The sequence below is a fragment of the Thamnophis sirtalis genome, unplaced genomic scaffold, assembly GCF_051295495.1.
Source record: "Thamnophis sirtalis isolate CommonGarterSnake01/CBP01778 unplaced genomic scaffold, rThaSir2_p1.2 scaffold_2, whole genome shotgun sequence".
Lineage (NCBI taxonomy): Eukaryota > Metazoa > Chordata > Lepidosauria > Squamata > Natricidae > Thamnophis > Thamnophis sirtalis.
This window is the reverse complement of record NW_028261382.1, coordinates 104736264-104753358: the sequence shown is the minus strand read 5'-3', so window position 1 is coordinate 104753358 and position 17095 is coordinate 104736264. Positions and strand designations below refer to the sequence as shown.

Genomic DNA, 17095 nt, shown 5'->3' with positions numbered 1-17095 from the left:
TCAAGGCTCAGATGTGGGACCACTGATCTTCACTGAAGGCCAACTTTGGGTGTTGCGGGAATTGTTCGGGATCCAAGATCTACCTTTATACCCATGAGAAAGTATTCAGCAAATGACATCGTAAAGGAGGAGGAGAGAAGATGTTCTCAAAAGTCTGTAGAGATTCTCACTCATGCAGGTTATGGATGTCCCCAAAGATGCTTTTTCAGGAGGCAACTGGACTTCCTTTTTCTTTGAAGACCTTTCCCTTCTCATCCGAGAAGCTTCTTTAGCTCTGACTTGGGGAACGGAAGGGTTTATACTCCTTGCAGACAACTGGTCATTTGGGGAATGGAAGGATTAAACATTAAACAGAAATCCAAGCTAGAACTAAAGAGACATTTCCTGGCAGCAATCAATCAGTGGAACAACTTGCCACCAGAAGTTGTGGGTGCTCCATCACTGGAGGTTTTCAAGAAGAGTCTGGAGAGCCACTTCTCTGGACTGCTATAGGATCTCCTACTTGAGCAGAGGGTTGAATTAGAAGACCTCCAAGCTCCCTTCTGTGTTCTAATATTCAATAGCATTCTTTGTTGCAGCACCAAATGTGTTGCTGTGATCCCTTGCAATGGCCCGTCATGCACACTGGACCAAGGAGGTTGACTGCAAAGCCTTCTAGGCGACTGCAAATCTTGGGAATATCTAGTTTTTTCATAAACTAGTTGATAACCCGGCATTGCCCAGGTATCTATTTCTAGGGGGGAAATGTCTTGGGCCAAACGTAATTTCTAATATTGGATTTTCCCCCTTACCAGAGGGAGCCCCCCTTGTGGAGTACTGAAGCCATTCCCATGGCAACTCCACTGCACTGTACAGTAGAAGCCATTTTTCGGCAGTAACAGTAGAAGTCATTTGAAGGCACAACAGGCTGTAGCTTAACAGGATACACACCCTGAGGGGTGTTATGGGTGTCTTACCCCCCACAGTATTTGTTTCCAGAGAGTACGTCATCTGTGTACCAAGTTTGGTTGAAGTTGCTCGAGGGGTTCCAGAATTATTATGCTGGAACATACACACACACACATATATATAAATAAATATATAAATAAATAAATGGGAGACTAGTATAGAACTATTTCAAGCTATTTAGCTCTCATCTGTGACACAACACACACACACACACACACAAACACACACACACACATACATATATATATATCGTGTGTATGTGTACACACCATATATATACACACCATATTTTTCGGAGTATAAGACGCACCTTTTTCCCTCAAAAAAGAGGCTGAAAATCTGGGTGCGTCTTATACACTGAATACATCATTTTTTGCCTCTCAAAGCCCTGCCCCCTTCACCAAAATGGCCGTGCAGAACCTGTAGAAGGCTTTCAGAGAGCTCCTGGGGGGCTGGGGAGGGCAGAAATGAGTGAAAAACGGGCTGTTTTTTTGCTCAATTTTGCCCCCTCCCAGCCTCCAGGAGTATTCTATAAGCCTCCTAAAGTCTATGCATGCACTTTTTTTGACAAAAAATGTGCCCGTTTTGTTTGCCCGTTTCGTTTTTGCTCCCCCCAGGAGCACTCTGCAAGCCCCCTAAAGGTTTTTCATGCCTTTTTTGGGGGGAAAAAACGGGCCGTTTTTGAGAGGTTTGCAGAGTGCAAAACCCTTTTAAAAAAAAGCCTCTTCAAAACCTTAGTGTGTCTTATACTCCAGTGCGTCTTATACTCTGAAAAATACGGTATATATATTCCAAGAATATAATGTAAAATTCTCCACTCTTTAGGGCAGCTGGAACCCACAGAAAAACATGGAGAAGCCCATCCAAAATTATGGTGCGCTTTGAACGGAGGGAAAGTTGTGGTCTTCGATGCATCAACGTGGTCCCTACAGCATTCTTTTAAAGTGGGGAACTCCAAACTGGTAGGTGACTTTGACGATGGAATTATCACGGACGTTTTCAAATCATACTTCGAAATCTTTCCAAGTCTGCGGAGATCCTCAGTCATCCAGGCCATGGTTGTCCCAAAGGTGTTTTTCCAAAAAGCAGCTGGAATTTCTGTGTTTTTCCTCGAAGACATTTCGCTTCTCATCCGAGAAGCTTCGTCAGTTCCGATGGGCTGAACTTGATGAACTGACGAAGCTTCTTGGATCGGAGGCAAAACGTCTTCGAGGAAAAACACATCTTTCAAACTTCTCAAGTATCTCACTCTGGTTTGATGGCTTTCTTTTCATTTGTTTTAGCAGATAAGGTTCCGTGTCCTTCACATTGGCCTTTAAAAAAAAAAAAATTGGTAGTAGAGTGTCTCTCAACCTCAGCAACTTTAAAATACGTAAACACTCAAAATTTCCCAGCCCAGGTTGCTGGCTGGACAATTTTGAGAGTTGAAATCCACACAGTTGCTGAGATTGAGAAATATACTAAAACTAGCGGGATACCCGTGCTTCACAACAAAACTAAGTGATTGGGCAATGCAAGAGAAATCCGGTTCATTCCAGTTCAATCCGTTGGCTCAGTGGTGGTCGGTGATTGAAACACATAAGGGAATATCGCTCCCAGCAGTTCCATAGGTGGAAGGCGTAGACATTTTGGTGAGGTATCGACGTTTAGTACTTTAAGAAGCCTCAGACCGCTCCTGAGTGAAGGAGTGGAACGTCTGCCAGTTTGAACTGAGGTAACAGAATGTGAGGCAACTGGCAGTTGGAACATAGTTCTTTTCAGGTGGGGAGGGGGAGTAGAATGTCTAACTCCTTAGCATCACAGCGTGTTAATATAAGGCAACTGGCAGTTGGAACAGAGTTCTTTTCAAGTGGGGAGGGGGAGTAGAACTCCTTAGCATCAGAGCGTGTTAATTACTGTATAAGAAATACTAATGACCTGTTGGTCATTTTGAAAAATCCTTTCTTAGCGAATTTGCTGGGGAATGTGCTTTTCCATACAGTGGTCTACTTTGGTTAAGGACCCAGTAGAGGAAGGACCACATATCCTTCTCCAGCCTCTTCTTCGGAAGAAAACCATGTTTGTTTTGGGGCTCTTCCTCTCTTAAAAAAAGGCATATTAAAGCAATTACTTGTGCTATTCATATTAGTAGAAGTTTCTGCTCTGGAGAACACTCCACTTTTTATTTTAGACCAGTTGATAACCCAGTGTTGCCCAGGTATTTATTTATCCTAATCCTGTATTAGACAGGATTTCTAATGTTGGATTTTCTCTCTTAGCAGAGGGAGCCCCCTTGTGGAGCACTGTGAAGCCATTACCATGGCAACTCCACTGTGCTGTACAGTAGAATTCATTTTATGGTAGTACAGTAGAAGCCATTTTAAGGCACAAGAGGCTGTATCTTAACAGAACACACACACATTGAGGGGTGTTAGGGATGTCTTACCCCCACAGTATTTGTTTCCAGAGAGTAAGTCATCTGTGTATCAAGTTTGGTTGAAATTGCTCAAGGCATTCCAGAGTTATGCTGAGACATACACACACAGCCATTTATATAGTATATACATATATATTAATAATACAATACAATACAGAAAGAATTAAACAATCAATTTAATGAATAATCTAATATACTGAAATAATTAATAATCCCCATGTATCTGTAGATTTCTAATGGAGTGGTGCGGTGGCCTAAAGGTGGAGCCTCTCACCTCACAATCAAGAGCCTTTGAGTTCGATCCTAGGTAGAGGCAGAGATTTCTCTCTCTGGACACAATGAGAATATATCTGCTGAACAAAACTCCGCATTGGTGACAGGAAAGGCATCCGGCCATTAAACGCTCCACTAACTCCATTCAGTTGCCCAGAGTCCACCCCCACAAGGAATTATGGCATCATTAAAAGATGATGATGATGATGATCAGTAGATTTTTAGTAAATAAAAGTGGGGAAGAGTCACATACAGTAAGTTCTTCAGAGGTTTTGAATTACATCTTTCTCTCTCTCCCTCTCTCTCCCTCTCTCTCTGTCTCTCTGTCTCTCTCTCTGTCTCTGTCTCTCTCTGTCTCTGTCTGTCTCTCTCTCTCTCTCTCTGTCTCTTTCTCTCTCTGTCTCTCTCTCTCTCTCTCTGCCTCTCTCTGTCTCTCTCTCTGTCCCTCTCTGTCTCTCTCTCTCTCTCTCTCTCTCTCTGTCCCTCTCTGTCTCTGTCTCTGTCTCTCTCTCTGCCTCTCTCTGTCTCTCTCTCTGTCCCTCTCTGTCTCTGTCTCTGTCTCTGTCTCTCTCTCTGTCTCTCTCTCTCTCTCCCTCCCTCTCTCTCTGTCTCTTTCTCTCTCTGTCTCTCTCTCTGTCCCTCTCTGTCTCTCTCTCTCTCTGTCCCTCTCTGTCTCTGTCTCTGTCTCTCTCTCTCTGTCTCTCTCTCTGCCTCTCTCTGTCTCTCTCTCTGTCCCTCTCTGTCTCTCTCTCTCTCTGTGTCCCTCTCTGTCTCTGTCTCTCTCTGTCCCTCTCTGTCTCTGTCTCTCTTTCTGTCTCTCTCTCTGTCTCTCTCTGTCTCCCTCCCTCTCTCTGTCTCTCTCTCTGTCTCTCTGTCTCTCTGTCTCTCTCTCTCTGCCTCTGTCTCTCTCTGTCTCTCTCTCTCTGTCTCTCTCTCTGTCTCTCTCTCTCTGTCTCTCTCTTTCTCTCTCTTCTGTCTCTCTGTCTTCCTCCCTCCCTCCCTCCCTCCCTCTCTCTCTCTCTCTCTCTCTCTCTCTCTCTCTCTCTCTCTTTTCTTCAGAAATGTATGATCATGGCAGAACAAAGTCAAGTTTGGATCGGCTCTGCAGATTCCGTCATCTACCTGATCAACACCCACAGCATGTCTTGCAACAAGCAACTGAATGACCATCGCTACGAAATTGTGGACATCGTTGTGGGTACCAAAGAGAGTCTACCCAGGTGGGTGGAGGATGGCAGGGATGGTGGCCCTTATTAAAAAAAAATCTAGAGGAAGAATTTCAGGAAGAGCCAGCAATAGCAGGAGCTGATCTGGAAAGCCCGGAATTGGTCTAGGTCTCCGGTGCAGACAATCACTTAGTGCAGTGTTTCTCAACCTTGGCAACTTGAAGATGTCTGGACTTCAACTCCCAGAATTCCCCAGCCAGCGAATGCTGGCTGGGGAATTCTGGGAGTTGAAGTCCAGACATCTTCAAGTTGCCAAGGTTGAGAAACACTTGACTTGGTGCCTGTTCAAAGTTATGACAGACCTTCCTAAGGGCACTTTTGATTTGGTTCCAAGGTTCTGACAGATCCTTCCCCCCCCCCCCCTTAATGGTCATAGCACCTGCCCTTCGGACTCTCGACTGCCAGATGACATTTACAGCTGCTTCCGGTATCCTATGGTCACATGACCATGTTTTATGCCATCTTTTTTTTACCAAAAGGCACTATTTACTTCTGGGGTTTTTGGCCAAACTTCCCCATAACAAACCACGACCACCACAAAGACAGCCCTAAACTTGGGTCAGTCTTATGGGTAATTCATTAGGGCAGGGACGTCAAGGCCTGGGGGGGGGGGGGCAGATGCGGCCTGCGGGGTGCTTAGATGTGGCCCATGGGGCCGTCCTGGAAACAGCGAAGGACTGGCCCGCGGTGCCTCTGCCAGTGAAAACGGAGCTTGTGAGGGGCGCGTGCAGCCCTCCCGAGCTCCGCTTTTGCTGGCCGAGGATTGCAGGAGGCTGTCGCAGCTGAAAATGGAGCTCAGGAGTCCATTTTTGCTGGCAGAGAGTTGCAAGAGGCCGTTGCAGCTGAAAACAGAGCTCAGGAGCCTGTTTTTGTTGGCAGAGGTTACAATAGCAATAGCAATAGCAGTAGACTTATATACCGCTTCATAGGGCTTTCAGCCCTCTCTAAGCGGTTTACAGAGTCAGCATATCGCCCCCAACAACAATCCGGGTCCTCATTTTACCCACCTCAGAAGGATGAAAGGCTGAGTCAACCCTGAGCCAGTGAGATTTGAACCGCTGAACTGCTGATCTAGCAGTAGCCTGCAGTGCTGCATTTAACCACTGTGCCACCTCGGCTCGGTGGGGGCTGTTGCAGCTGAAAATGGAGCTCAGGGAGGCTGTTTTTGCTGTCAGAGGGTTGCAGGAGGCCGTGGCACGATAAAACCGCGCTCGACTAAGCCGCGCCCGATTAAACCGCGTCGCTGATGTCATCAACAGGGCGACAACAGCGAGCGCGGAGAAAGAAGGGCGCTTTAAATAGCGCTTTGAAAGCAAGCCGATTCAACTTAAGTTAAGGGTTAGGTTTAGGTTATGTTTAGGGTTAGCTTTAGGGTTAGGTTAAGGGTTAGGGTTAGGTTAGGGGTTAGGATTAGGTTTAGGGTTAGGTTAAGGTTTAGGGTTAGGTTAAGGGTTAGGATTAGGTTTAGGGTTAGGTTAAGGGTTAGGTTTAGGATTAGGTTTAGGATTAGGTTTAGGATTAGGTTTAGGGGGGTTAGGTTTAGGTTTAGGGGTTAATTTTAGCGTTTACAGTGTGCTTCTGTCTCCGCGCTGTTGTCGCGCTGTTGATGACGTCAGCTACGCGGTTTCGTCGAGCGCGGTTTAGTCGAACGCGGTTTTGTGGTGGAACCGCAGGAGGCAGGCGCAGCTGAAAACGGAACTCAGGAGCCCATTTTTGCTGGCAGTGGGTTGCAGGAGACCGTCGTAGCTGAAAATGGAGCTCAGGAGCTGGCAGAGGGTTGCAGGAGGCCATCGCAGCTTAAAACGGAGCTCAGGAGCATTAGGGCCATAACTGGAGAACTACCTGTGCTGATCTTTGCAAGGGTTTGTAAGACGTGTGTTTCTTAATCCCTTCGAGCAGCGAGGTGTATTCGTGCAGCGTGGACGGCACCGTGATTGCCTGGAACATCAGCTCTCTGAAAGTGAACCGCAGGTTCCAGCTGCCCTTCAACCTGGTGACTTCGATCCAGTTCTACAAGCATCGACTTTGGTGCTGTGAGTTTCCAGCATCGCACGCTCAGTGAACTTCTAAAATACTTCCTACTTTAAAGTACTGCACCTTGCCTTTAATCTCAGCCCTTTCCATCTTTCTGTATTGTTCCTGGGGCATCCTGATGATGTCAAGATGACAGATTGTTGTTGTTAGTCACAAAATCATGTCCGACCCATCGCAACCCCATGGACAACATTCCTCCAGGCCTTCCTGTCCTCTACCATCCTCTGGAGTCCATTTAAACTCACGCCTGCTGCTTCAGTGACTCCATCCAGCCACCTCCTTCTCTGCCATCCCCTTCTTCTCTTGCCCTCCATCTTTCCCAGCATGAGGCTCTTCTCCAGGGAGTCCTTCTTCCTTCTCATTAGGTGGCCAAAGGATTTGAGTTTCCTCTTCAGGATCTGGCCTTCTAAAGAGCAGTCAGGGCTGATCTCCTCTAGGACTGACCGGTTGGATCGCCTTGCAGGCCAAGGGGCTCGCAGGAGTCTTCTCCAGCATCAGAGTTCAAAGGCCTCCATTCTTTGGCGCTCAGCCTTCCTTATGGTCCAACCTTCACAGCCGTCCATTGCAACTGAGAAAACCACAGCCTTGACTATAGGCACTTTTGTTGGCAGGGTGATGTCTCTGCTTTTTAGGATGCTGTCTAGATTTGCCATAGCTTTCCTCCCCAGGACTAAGCATCTTTTAATTTCTTAAGAAATTAGAAATTGAAATTAAAAGATGACAGCAGTTATAGATTAATCAATCAATCAGAAGTGGAGCTGGAAAGGACCTTGGAGGTCTTCTAGTCCAACCCTTTTCTCAAGCAGGAGACCCCATATACCATTTCAGGGAAGTGTCTCTCCAGTCTCTTCTTAAAAGCCTCCAGTAATGAAGCTTTCCACTCTGGTGGCAAGTAGTTCCACTGGTTAATTGTCCTCACCGTTAAGAAGTTTCTCCTTCATTCCAGGTTGCACCTCTCCTCAATTAGTTTTCAACCATTGCTGCTTGTCCTGCTCTCTGGTGCTTTGGAGAATAAATTGACCTCCTCCTTTTTGTGGCAGCCCCTCAAATACTGGAAAAATGCTATCATGTCGCCCTAGTCCTTCTTATCTTTAGACTAGCCATACTCAGATAAATAGGATGTCAGGGTAATGATGATTTAAAGTTGACCAACCAAGTAAGTTTGCAATTTAAGATGATGAGATGAGGATGGATCAGCAGAGGTATTGCCGCTTTAAGAAGCCGGGTATTGCCACTTTAAGAAGCTGTCTATGTAAAGGAGGCCATGAAAGGGCATATCGCTCCTTGTGTTGTATCTCCATTGTAGTTCTCTGTGTAGAGTTGAAGATTGATTGTTTGTTTGGTATTTTCCTAACGTGTATGTACCATATTTTTCAGAGTATAAGACACTCCGCAGTATAAGATGCACCTAGCTTTTGGGGAGGAAAACAAGGGGAGGGGGGAAATCTGCCTCCCAGCAGTTTGCCTCCTTGCAACAAACAGCAAACAGTACAGAAGATATACACTGTTTGTATATTTCAGACTGTACTTGTACAGAGGCTGTTAAAATTAATGTGGCTTTCTGGAAGTATACGTTATTCTCTGCTATTTAAAAGAAGATACAATAGAACTGGGCCTCTTCAGATCAAGCATTTATTTTAAAAAGCTTCTTCATTTTGTTAAGCTGTCTAGAACAATAATAAAAACTTATTTAAAAAATAAGTCTAATAATTTGAACATTCTATAGGCATTTATAGCTATTCACTTGCCTCCTTGCAGCAACAGCAAACAGCCTGTTTCAGTTTAGTCTGATTAGCAGAAGAAAAAATCTTCCTCCCAGCAATTTGCCTCCTTGCAGCAAACAGCAAGTTTCACTTTCAATTTCATTTTCAGCACAGGCCTCCCAATGATCAGCTGTTTCAGGCTGCAGGGATTGGCATAGCCTATTGCCGCCTCCGCAAGCCCCATTTCCCCCGTTTGCTGCAAGGAGGTAAATTGCTGGGAGGCAGAGGCCAAAGGGTGGGGGTCGGTGGGTGGGCGGGGCTACATTTGGTATATAAGACGCACCCAAATTTTCACCCTCTTATGGGGGGAAAAGGTGCATCTTATACTCTGAAAAATACGGTATCTATACATCGGTCTTGTATATAACCACTGTTTAAAAGACAAACACGGAGGTTTGTCTCAAATTAGTAGTCACTCTGTGCACACTCTGACGTAAGTTTTATCTTGTCACTGCAACAGTCATAAGGGTGAAAAAACAATCACAAGTCCCCTTTTTTCAGTGCTGTTGTAACTTCAAGCGGTCACTCAGTGAACTGTTGTAACTCGAGGACCACCCGTACCGGATGGGACTAATACCAGATTTACCGCTTAAAGCCCTCTTGCTTTTCGCCTTTCTCTCGCGTCGCGGTTTCTCTCGAAGGCCTTGTTTCCAGTCCTAAACTCTGCGCTGTCTCTTTGCTTTAAGGTATACAAGACTACATCGTTGTGGTCACCACAAACGGGATGGTTCGCCAGAAGGTGAAACTGGAAAACGTGCCCACCGACCCCCTCACGCCTCTGCTCTGCTTCCAGTTGTTTCCTGAGGTAATCTATTCCTAGGATTGAACACAGGTAGCGTCCTGACCGAGGCTTCCCAAGAGCCTGAAGCAAACTCCTTGTCCCGACAAAAAACCCTTTTAGTAATTTCCTCTGAATTCCGCTCTTTCACATCCCACAAAGTCTTTCGAGAGAGGATTTACGGTCACAGACCTTATCTGGCCTGGAGAGCTGACAGGCCGATATATGCAAAACTTAGCAAGGAGTCTCGGAGAGTCAAGAAACCAATGAAGCGAAGTAATTGTCTCCTGCAAACTCCACTCCCATGTTGCTCCTCTTTTATTTCCTCTGGGAGGGGCCATTCACCGTCCACCTGTGGCCTTACTCCCAAATCGACCCCTGTTCTTTAGCTGTTCCCTTCGTCTGGCAACTCTGTGCATGCGCACACTGGGAACAGGCTCCAGCTGTTCTTCTGCCTCACTGATGACCGACTCCGAAGGCAGCTGATAACTGTCGAACGGCTTAGGCCCCTTCTCTGCCTCCGACGCAGAGCCCTCATCAGAGCCTTCCCCAGACTCCAGGACTGGCCCAGGTTCCTCCCCAACCTTTTCACTGTCCGAATCTGCTGCCAGTTCTGCTGGCGGGCCACAACAAGTAGTCCTCGACTTATGACCGCAGTGGAGGCCAAAATTTGTGTTGCTAAGTGGGACAGCTGTTAAGTGAATTTTGCCCCGTTTTACCAGCCTTCCTGTTCCAGCTGTTCAGTAAACCCCTGCAATTATTAAGTTGTTACCCCAGTTGTTAAGTGAATCTGGCTTCCCCGTGGTCAAAAAGTCGCTAGAGGTGGTCACGTGACCCCGGGACACCGCAATTGTCATAAATATGAGTCACTGGCCAAGTTAGGAACACGGTCGTTAAGTGAATCTGGCTTCCCCGTTGATTTTATTTTTCGTCAGAAGAGTCGCAGAAAAAGGGATCCCACGACCCCGATACGATGCTGCAACCGTCATAAATATGAATCCGTGGCCGAGGGTCTGAATTTTGCGATCCCGTCACCGTGGGACACTCCCAGCAGTTGGCAAGTGTGGAAAAACAGCCATAAGTCGCTGATTTCAGCGCTTGAACGGTCATTAAATGAATCATTTTCAGTCGAGGGCTACTTGTAATTTCTACCCGGGCTGCTGTGGCAGCTTCAAGCAAAGCCCGCCATCCGGAATCTTCTAGGCCAGTGTTTCTCAACGTTGGCAACTTGAAGATGTCTGGACTTCAGCTCCCAGAATTCCCCAGCCAGCGAATGCTGGCTGGGGAATTCTGGGAGTTGAAGTCCAGACATCTTCAAGTTGACAAGGTTGAGAAACACTGTCCTAACCACTGCTGGGGAATTCTGGGAGATGAAGTCCGGACATCTTCAAGTTGCCAACGTTGAGAAACACTGTTCTAGGCCCTTGTCTGACGTTGCCTGTTTCTCTTTCTTGGGGCCTCAGCGGGGCGAAGTCTGGGCTTCCTGGGCCGGCAGCTGCGAGCTCTTGATCTGGAGCATGGAGGATTTCTCCACCCCCTTGCAAAAGATGAGCCTGCAGGATTGCTCCGAGATCACCTGCATGATCAAAGTGAAAAACCAGGTAAGCCAAACCTGCAGGGATTCCTCGGGATCTTCCGCTGTAGGGATTTTGGCCAGTGTCGTAAGGGCGTCGTGGAATTTGGGGAACGGCAAGTCCAACAGTTTGCTTAAAATGAGAGACAGTTTGGTCTAGTGGTTAAGGCAGGAGGCTAGAAACCGGGAGATGGGGAGTTCTAGTCCGGCTTTAGACAGGAAAGCCGCCTGGGTGACTTTGGGCCAGTAATTAGGAGGTGGGGAGTTTTAGTCCTGCATTAGGCATGAAAGCAAGCTGGTGACTTTGGACCAATGACCAGGAGATGGGGAGTTCTAGTTCTGCCTTTGGCATAAAAGCTGGATGCCTGACTTTGGGACAATCATCAGGAGGTGGGGAGTTCTAGTCCTACTTTAGACATGAAAGCCAGCTGGGTGACTTTGGACCTATCACCAGGAGATGGGGAGTTCTAGTCCTACTTTAGACATGAAAGCCAGCTGGGTGACTTTGGGACAATCATCAGGAGATGGGGAGTTCTAGTCCTACTTTAGACATGAAAACCAGCTGGGTGACTTTGGACCAATCACCAGGAGATGGTGAATTCTAGTCCTGCCTTAGGCATGAAAGCTGGATGCCTGACTTTGGGACAATCATTAGGAGACTGAGTTCTAGTCCCACCTTAGGCATGGAAGTCAGCTAAGTGATTCTGGGACAGTCACTCTCAGCCCAACCCACCTCACAGGGTTGTTGTTTGTCGGAAAAACAGGAGGAGCAAGGAGCATTAAATATATTTGCTGCCTTGAGTATTTAGAAAAGCAGCAAGGAACAATTTTTAAAAAGCCGTAAAAATGTCGTAAGTGTTCGAAAGGACAGGGTGGACAAGAATCGGCTTCCCTAGACCATTTACAACCTTATTTTATTAATTAATAGAGACAAAAATATTACTACACCTAGGATGGCTCAAAGCTCCCAGCTCAAAGGAAGAAGGAAGGAACATTCAATGAATTTTTTATAATAAATCATCTATTATGGGGCCAGAGCTCTGATTTTATATATGGATATGACCACTAGGGGGCAGTGAATGACCATTGAACCTACATTGCATTGCATTATAGCTACAGGTGTAAAACCAGGAATATATGCTGAAATATTTTTCCCCAATACGAGGGCATGGCCTAACATTAGGCCTCTAATTGGCTAGTCCTGTGTTTTTCAAACGTGGTCACTTTAAGATGTGCGGGCTTCAACTCCCTGAATTCATGAAGGCATGGCTGGCTGGGGAATTCTGGGAGTTGAAGTCCACACATCTTAAAGTGACCTCGTTTGAAAAACATCGTTGTGATCTCAGAGGTCAAATAAGGTAGGTTTGTACTTTTTTTAGACTGTATTTTACCTCTGGTGAAAATCAGGTCTGACTAATTGATCCTCACTTTTTAATCATTGTTCTGTTGCTTTAAAAAAATCCCTTTTTCTGCTGATGATATTGTAATAAACTCTATAACAGCCATAGAAAGATGGATGGATGGTAAATACAAACATTTGCTTTGCATGGATGGATATTTGAGCCACGAGAGATCCATTTTCAAAGCAATAGCAATAGCAGTAGACTTATATACCGCTTCATAGGCCTTTTCAGGCCTCTCTAAGCGGTTTACAGAGAGTCAGCATATTGCCCCCAACAATCTGGGTCCTCATTTTACCCACCTCGGAAGGATGGAAGGCTGAGTCAACCCTGAGCCGGTGAGATTTGAACCGCTGACCTGCTGATCTAGCAGTAGCCTGCAGTGCTGCATTTAACCACTGCGCCACCTTGGCAGAAAAGATGACCTGGAATATCAGGTCATATCAGGGGATACTCATGTCGTAATGGCTGTGAGTTCAATCCTAGGTGGAGGCAGATATTTCTCTCTCTCGACACAATGAGAATAATCTGCTGGAAAAAAGCCTCCTCGTTGGCGACAGGAAGGGCATCCGGCCAGTAAACACTCAACTCCACTCAGTTGCCGAGACTCCACCCTGCGAGGGATTATGGGGGTCGTTAAAAGAAGATGATGATTCACATTGTAATGCTGAAGAAAAACATCGACTTTTCTTAGGCTTGTGCACTTGTTACGAAAAAAGAACATTGAGTTTAATAAATGCCCAAGGCGTAACAGACAAATCCACGCGCCTTCCGAGTTTCCCCAAACCAGGGGTCAGCAACCTGCGGCTCTGGAGCCGCATGTGGCTCTTTCATCCCTCTGCTACGACTCCCTATCGCTGAAAATATATGTCGCAACCCCCGCCAGCACGCCATTTATTGAGTTTTTCGATCCCTAGTAGGCCAACCATGGATAAACCCAAGAATAAAAGTTTTGGAAGAAAACGGAATCTTTAATTCAAATTACATACGCTAGTTTTGGAGGCGCTCAGGAAATAATCAGCCACGGGAAGGTTTCTGTGGCTCCCGGTGTTTTTTCTGTGGGAAACGGGTCCAAATGGCTCTTTGAGTGTTTTAAGGTTGCCGACCCCTGCCCCAAACCCTTCAAGCCCCTCGTAGACGCCTTTTTCTAAAAGTTTGGTTTCCTTTCCAGATGTGGATTGGTGGCCGAGGACTCTCCCAGGGCACGGTCAAAGGGAAAATCTACGTGATGGATACGGAAAGGAAATTGGTGGAAAAAGAATTGGTTGGACACACGGATGTGGTGAAGTCCTTGTGCTCGGCCGAGGATCGCTACGTTCTGAGCGGAGGGGGAAAAGAAGAAGGGAAGATTGCAATCTGGAAGGTGGAGGAGAGTTTGGGCTTCCAGTTCATTTAATATCATTCGAAAACCTGAATGGAGAAGTTAACGTTTCTTTTTAATTTATTTCTACCCCTTTCAACCACAAATTCCATACTAAGAAGAGAGTGTGAATAGAGAATCCCTGGAAATTCCTTAATGCAGGGTCCTCGACTTAATAACAGTAATTGAACCTGGATCTATAGTCATAAGTTGTGCCAGTCGTTAAGCAGGTCATCTTATGACCAAACCAATCTTAGGACTTTGTTTTTCTGTAGTGGTTGTTAAGCAAACATGGCCGTCATAAGGTGAACCCACGAGGGGGGGGGGACATAGTCAGAACTTTGAGTCTGGGTAATTACCTTTTGAGGAGTCTGTCGTAACTTCAAATGGTTGCGAAGTGGCCAGTCTTTAAGTGGGGACTGACTGTACCAAACTCTCCCGAATCCGCATTTCAAAACCAGTTGGGGGTCCCTTGTTTAGACTGTATATAGGTAGTCCTTGGGTTACGATCACAATTGAGCTCAACGTTTATGTTGCTAAAGGAAACATTTGTTAAGTGAGTTTTGCCCCATTTTACGATTTTTCTTGCCACAGCTGTTAAGTGAATCACCGCAGATTTGTTGAATCAGCAACCTAGTTGTTAAGTAAATGTGGCTTCCTCGTGGACGTCACTCGTGCCCAAAGCGGATAACGTCACACACACAAATGCACACACACACACACACACACCCAGGACCCTGCAACAGTCATAAGTATGAACCAGTTGCCAAGCGTCTCAATTTTGATCGCATGACCACAAAGATGCTGCAACAGTCATAGGTGTGAAAAACGGTCGTACGTCACATTTTTCACTGCCGTTGTAACTTCGAAGGTTCACTAAATGAACTGTTGTAAGTCAGGGACTACCTGTCATCTACCTGGTTCAGGATTTGGACCTCTGGGCTTACTGAAAAGCGAAACTATTCACCGTCCGATTGCACCGCTTAAGTAATGGGTGTTAAATTTTGATTTTGCAAAATTTAAAATAAGCCGCGTTGGAGGCATCATCGGAGAGGCCCGCTGCGCTGAGACTGGTGCCGAGCTCGGAGAAGCCGTGTGGAAACTCTTCTGCAAGACTCCACAAAGAGAATCGATCCTTTTCTCTCCAGCGGTGGTCTGCTCTTAAGATTTATTAACAGGCTAGCTGGATACCCGTGCTTCGCGACAAAACTATGTAACTGGGCTATGCAGGAGAAATCTGGTTCAATCCGTTGGCTCAGAGGTGGTCGGTGATTGAAACACATAAGGGAATATCGCTCCCGCTGCCTAGAGTCCGGAAGCAGTTCCATAGGTAGAAGGCGTAGACATTTTGGTTAAGTACCGACATTTAATACTGTAAGGAGCCCCAGGCCGCTCCTGAGTGAAGGAGTGAAATGTCTGCCAGTTTGAACTGAGGTAAGGGATTGTGAGGCAACTGGCAGTTGGAACAGAGTTCTTTTCAGGTGGGGAGGGGGAGTAGAACTCCTTAGCATCACAGCATGCTAATAACTGTATAAGAAATGCTAATGATCTGATGGTCACTTCGGAAAACCCTTTCTTAGCAAGCACCTAGAAGCCAAGAGGAACATATGTGCCAAATTTCAAGTTTGTAGGCTTTACGGTTCTGGAGATTTCGTGATGAGTGAGTGACATTTCACTTTTCTATAGAGCAGTGTTTCTCAACCTTGGCAACTTGAAGACGTCTGGACTTCAACTCCCAGCATTCGCTGGCTGGGGAATTCTGGGAGTTGAAGTCCAGACATTTTCAAGTTGCCAAGGTTGAGAAACACTGCTATAGAGGGAGATTAACAGAGTTGGAAGGGACCTTGTAGATCTCTAATCCAACCCCCACCTAAGCAGGAGACCCCACATCATTTCAGACAGATGGCTAATTTCTACTAATTCAGTCACTATGTTGAAGAACGAACTAAGATTGGTTTGGCATGATCTGTTTTTAACAAGCCCATGCTGACTTCTACTCGTTTCTAGATGTTGGCAGATCTGTTTTTTTTTTAAAAAATATCTTTTCCAGTATCTTCCCAGGTATCGCTGTTAGGCTGACTGGTCTGTAGTTTCCCAGGTCTGTTTCCCCCTCGCCTTTTTTTTTTTTGAAGATGGGAACCATATCAGCTCTTTTCCAGTCCTCTGGTAGTTCCCCCAGGATTTTTGAAAGACGTGGTACAGTATTTTCTGGGATGTATTCCGTCAAATGATTTGTATGGATCAAGATCAGACAGATGTTCTGTTACCCTTTTTTTAATTTAGTGAGAGCTGCTTGGTAAAAGAATTTAAACCTTTCCCAAGAAAGCTCCTATTGCAAATGTTGAATGGGTTAAAGTCTCCGTGAGAGACTTGAGAGACCGCCTACTGCCAATTACCTCCACTAGACCAATTAGATCCCACAGACTAGGCCTCCTCCGAATTCCATCCGCCGGCCAGTGTCGACTGGCGACTACCCGGAGGAGGGCCTTCTCTGTGGCTGCTCCGACCCTCTGGAACGAACTCCCCGTGGAGATTCGAACCCTCACCACCCTCCAGGCCTTCCGCATAGCCCTTAAAACCTGGCTGTTCCGACAGGCCTGGGGCTAAAGACTTACAGCCCCACTCGAATGGTATGATTGTTGTGTGCTTTTAAATTGTGTATGGTTTTTATGTCTTGTAACTTGTCTGTTTTTCCCCTCCCTTGAGTTGTGAGCCGCCCTGAGTCCCTTCAGGGAAAAGGGCGGCATACAAATAAAGCAAAATGATTTAAAATGATCCGTTTCTTAGAGAAACAATTACATATTATTTCTTGTTGTCCACCGTTTTCCTATTAAAATAGGAAAGGCTTGTTTGCAACAAGAAGGGGGGGGTCTTTTGTTTGCTAAATGGACCTCGCCCACATCGTCTCCCCCTCCCAAAATCTTTATTTTCTCCCCCATTCTGAATATGCCCCTCTCCCATTTTGTAGTATCATTCCCCAACTCCATCCAGTGTTTTAAAATACTGTACATTTTTGCAATGAACGTTGGTTTTTCCTAGCGGTGGGTAGGTGGCTGAGCAATACTTATACCATATTGTAAATATTAAAGAATTGTGTAAGATTTCGAATGCAGGTGTGGTTTCATTGCGAAGGGTGACAGGCTTCTAATAAAACCTCATTTGAAAAGCGTTGCCGTGAACTTTTTTTTTTTTTTTTAAATGATGCTTAAACAGCTACATGAAATGCCAAAGAAACTTAGTATTCAGTGCCAAAAAATCATAGACGAAGCACAGACAAAAAAAAGTCAAGATATCCCACAGAGGAGAGCGAATGTTCTATCAAGT

At 45.9% G+C, this 17095-nt stretch overlaps 1 protein-coding gene across 2 annotated transcripts in view; it reads left to right on the top strand.

Annotated features, from left to right (window-relative positions):
- Positions 1 to 15494, top strand: part of DENND3 (DENN domain containing 3) — a 51266-nt gene extending 35772 nt beyond the window's left edge. For both annotated transcript variants that reach the window (XM_087706640.1, XM_087706639.1), the window contains exons 18-23: positions 1774 to 1910; positions 4697 to 4857; positions 6763 to 6896; positions 9347 to 9465; positions 10902 to 11039; positions 13583 to 15494. In XM_087706640.1, the coding sequence (XP_087562766.1) occupies positions 1774 to 1910; positions 4697 to 4857; positions 6763 to 6896; positions 9347 to 9465; positions 10902 to 11039; positions 13583 to 13807 (914 nt within the window). In that variant the 3' untranslated portion in view covers positions 13808 to 15494. The remainder of the gene's footprint in view (positions 1 to 1773; positions 1911 to 4696; positions 4858 to 6762; positions 6897 to 9346; positions 9466 to 10901; positions 11040 to 13582) is intronic.
- The last annotated feature ends 1601 nt before the right edge of the window (positions 15495 to 17095 follow it).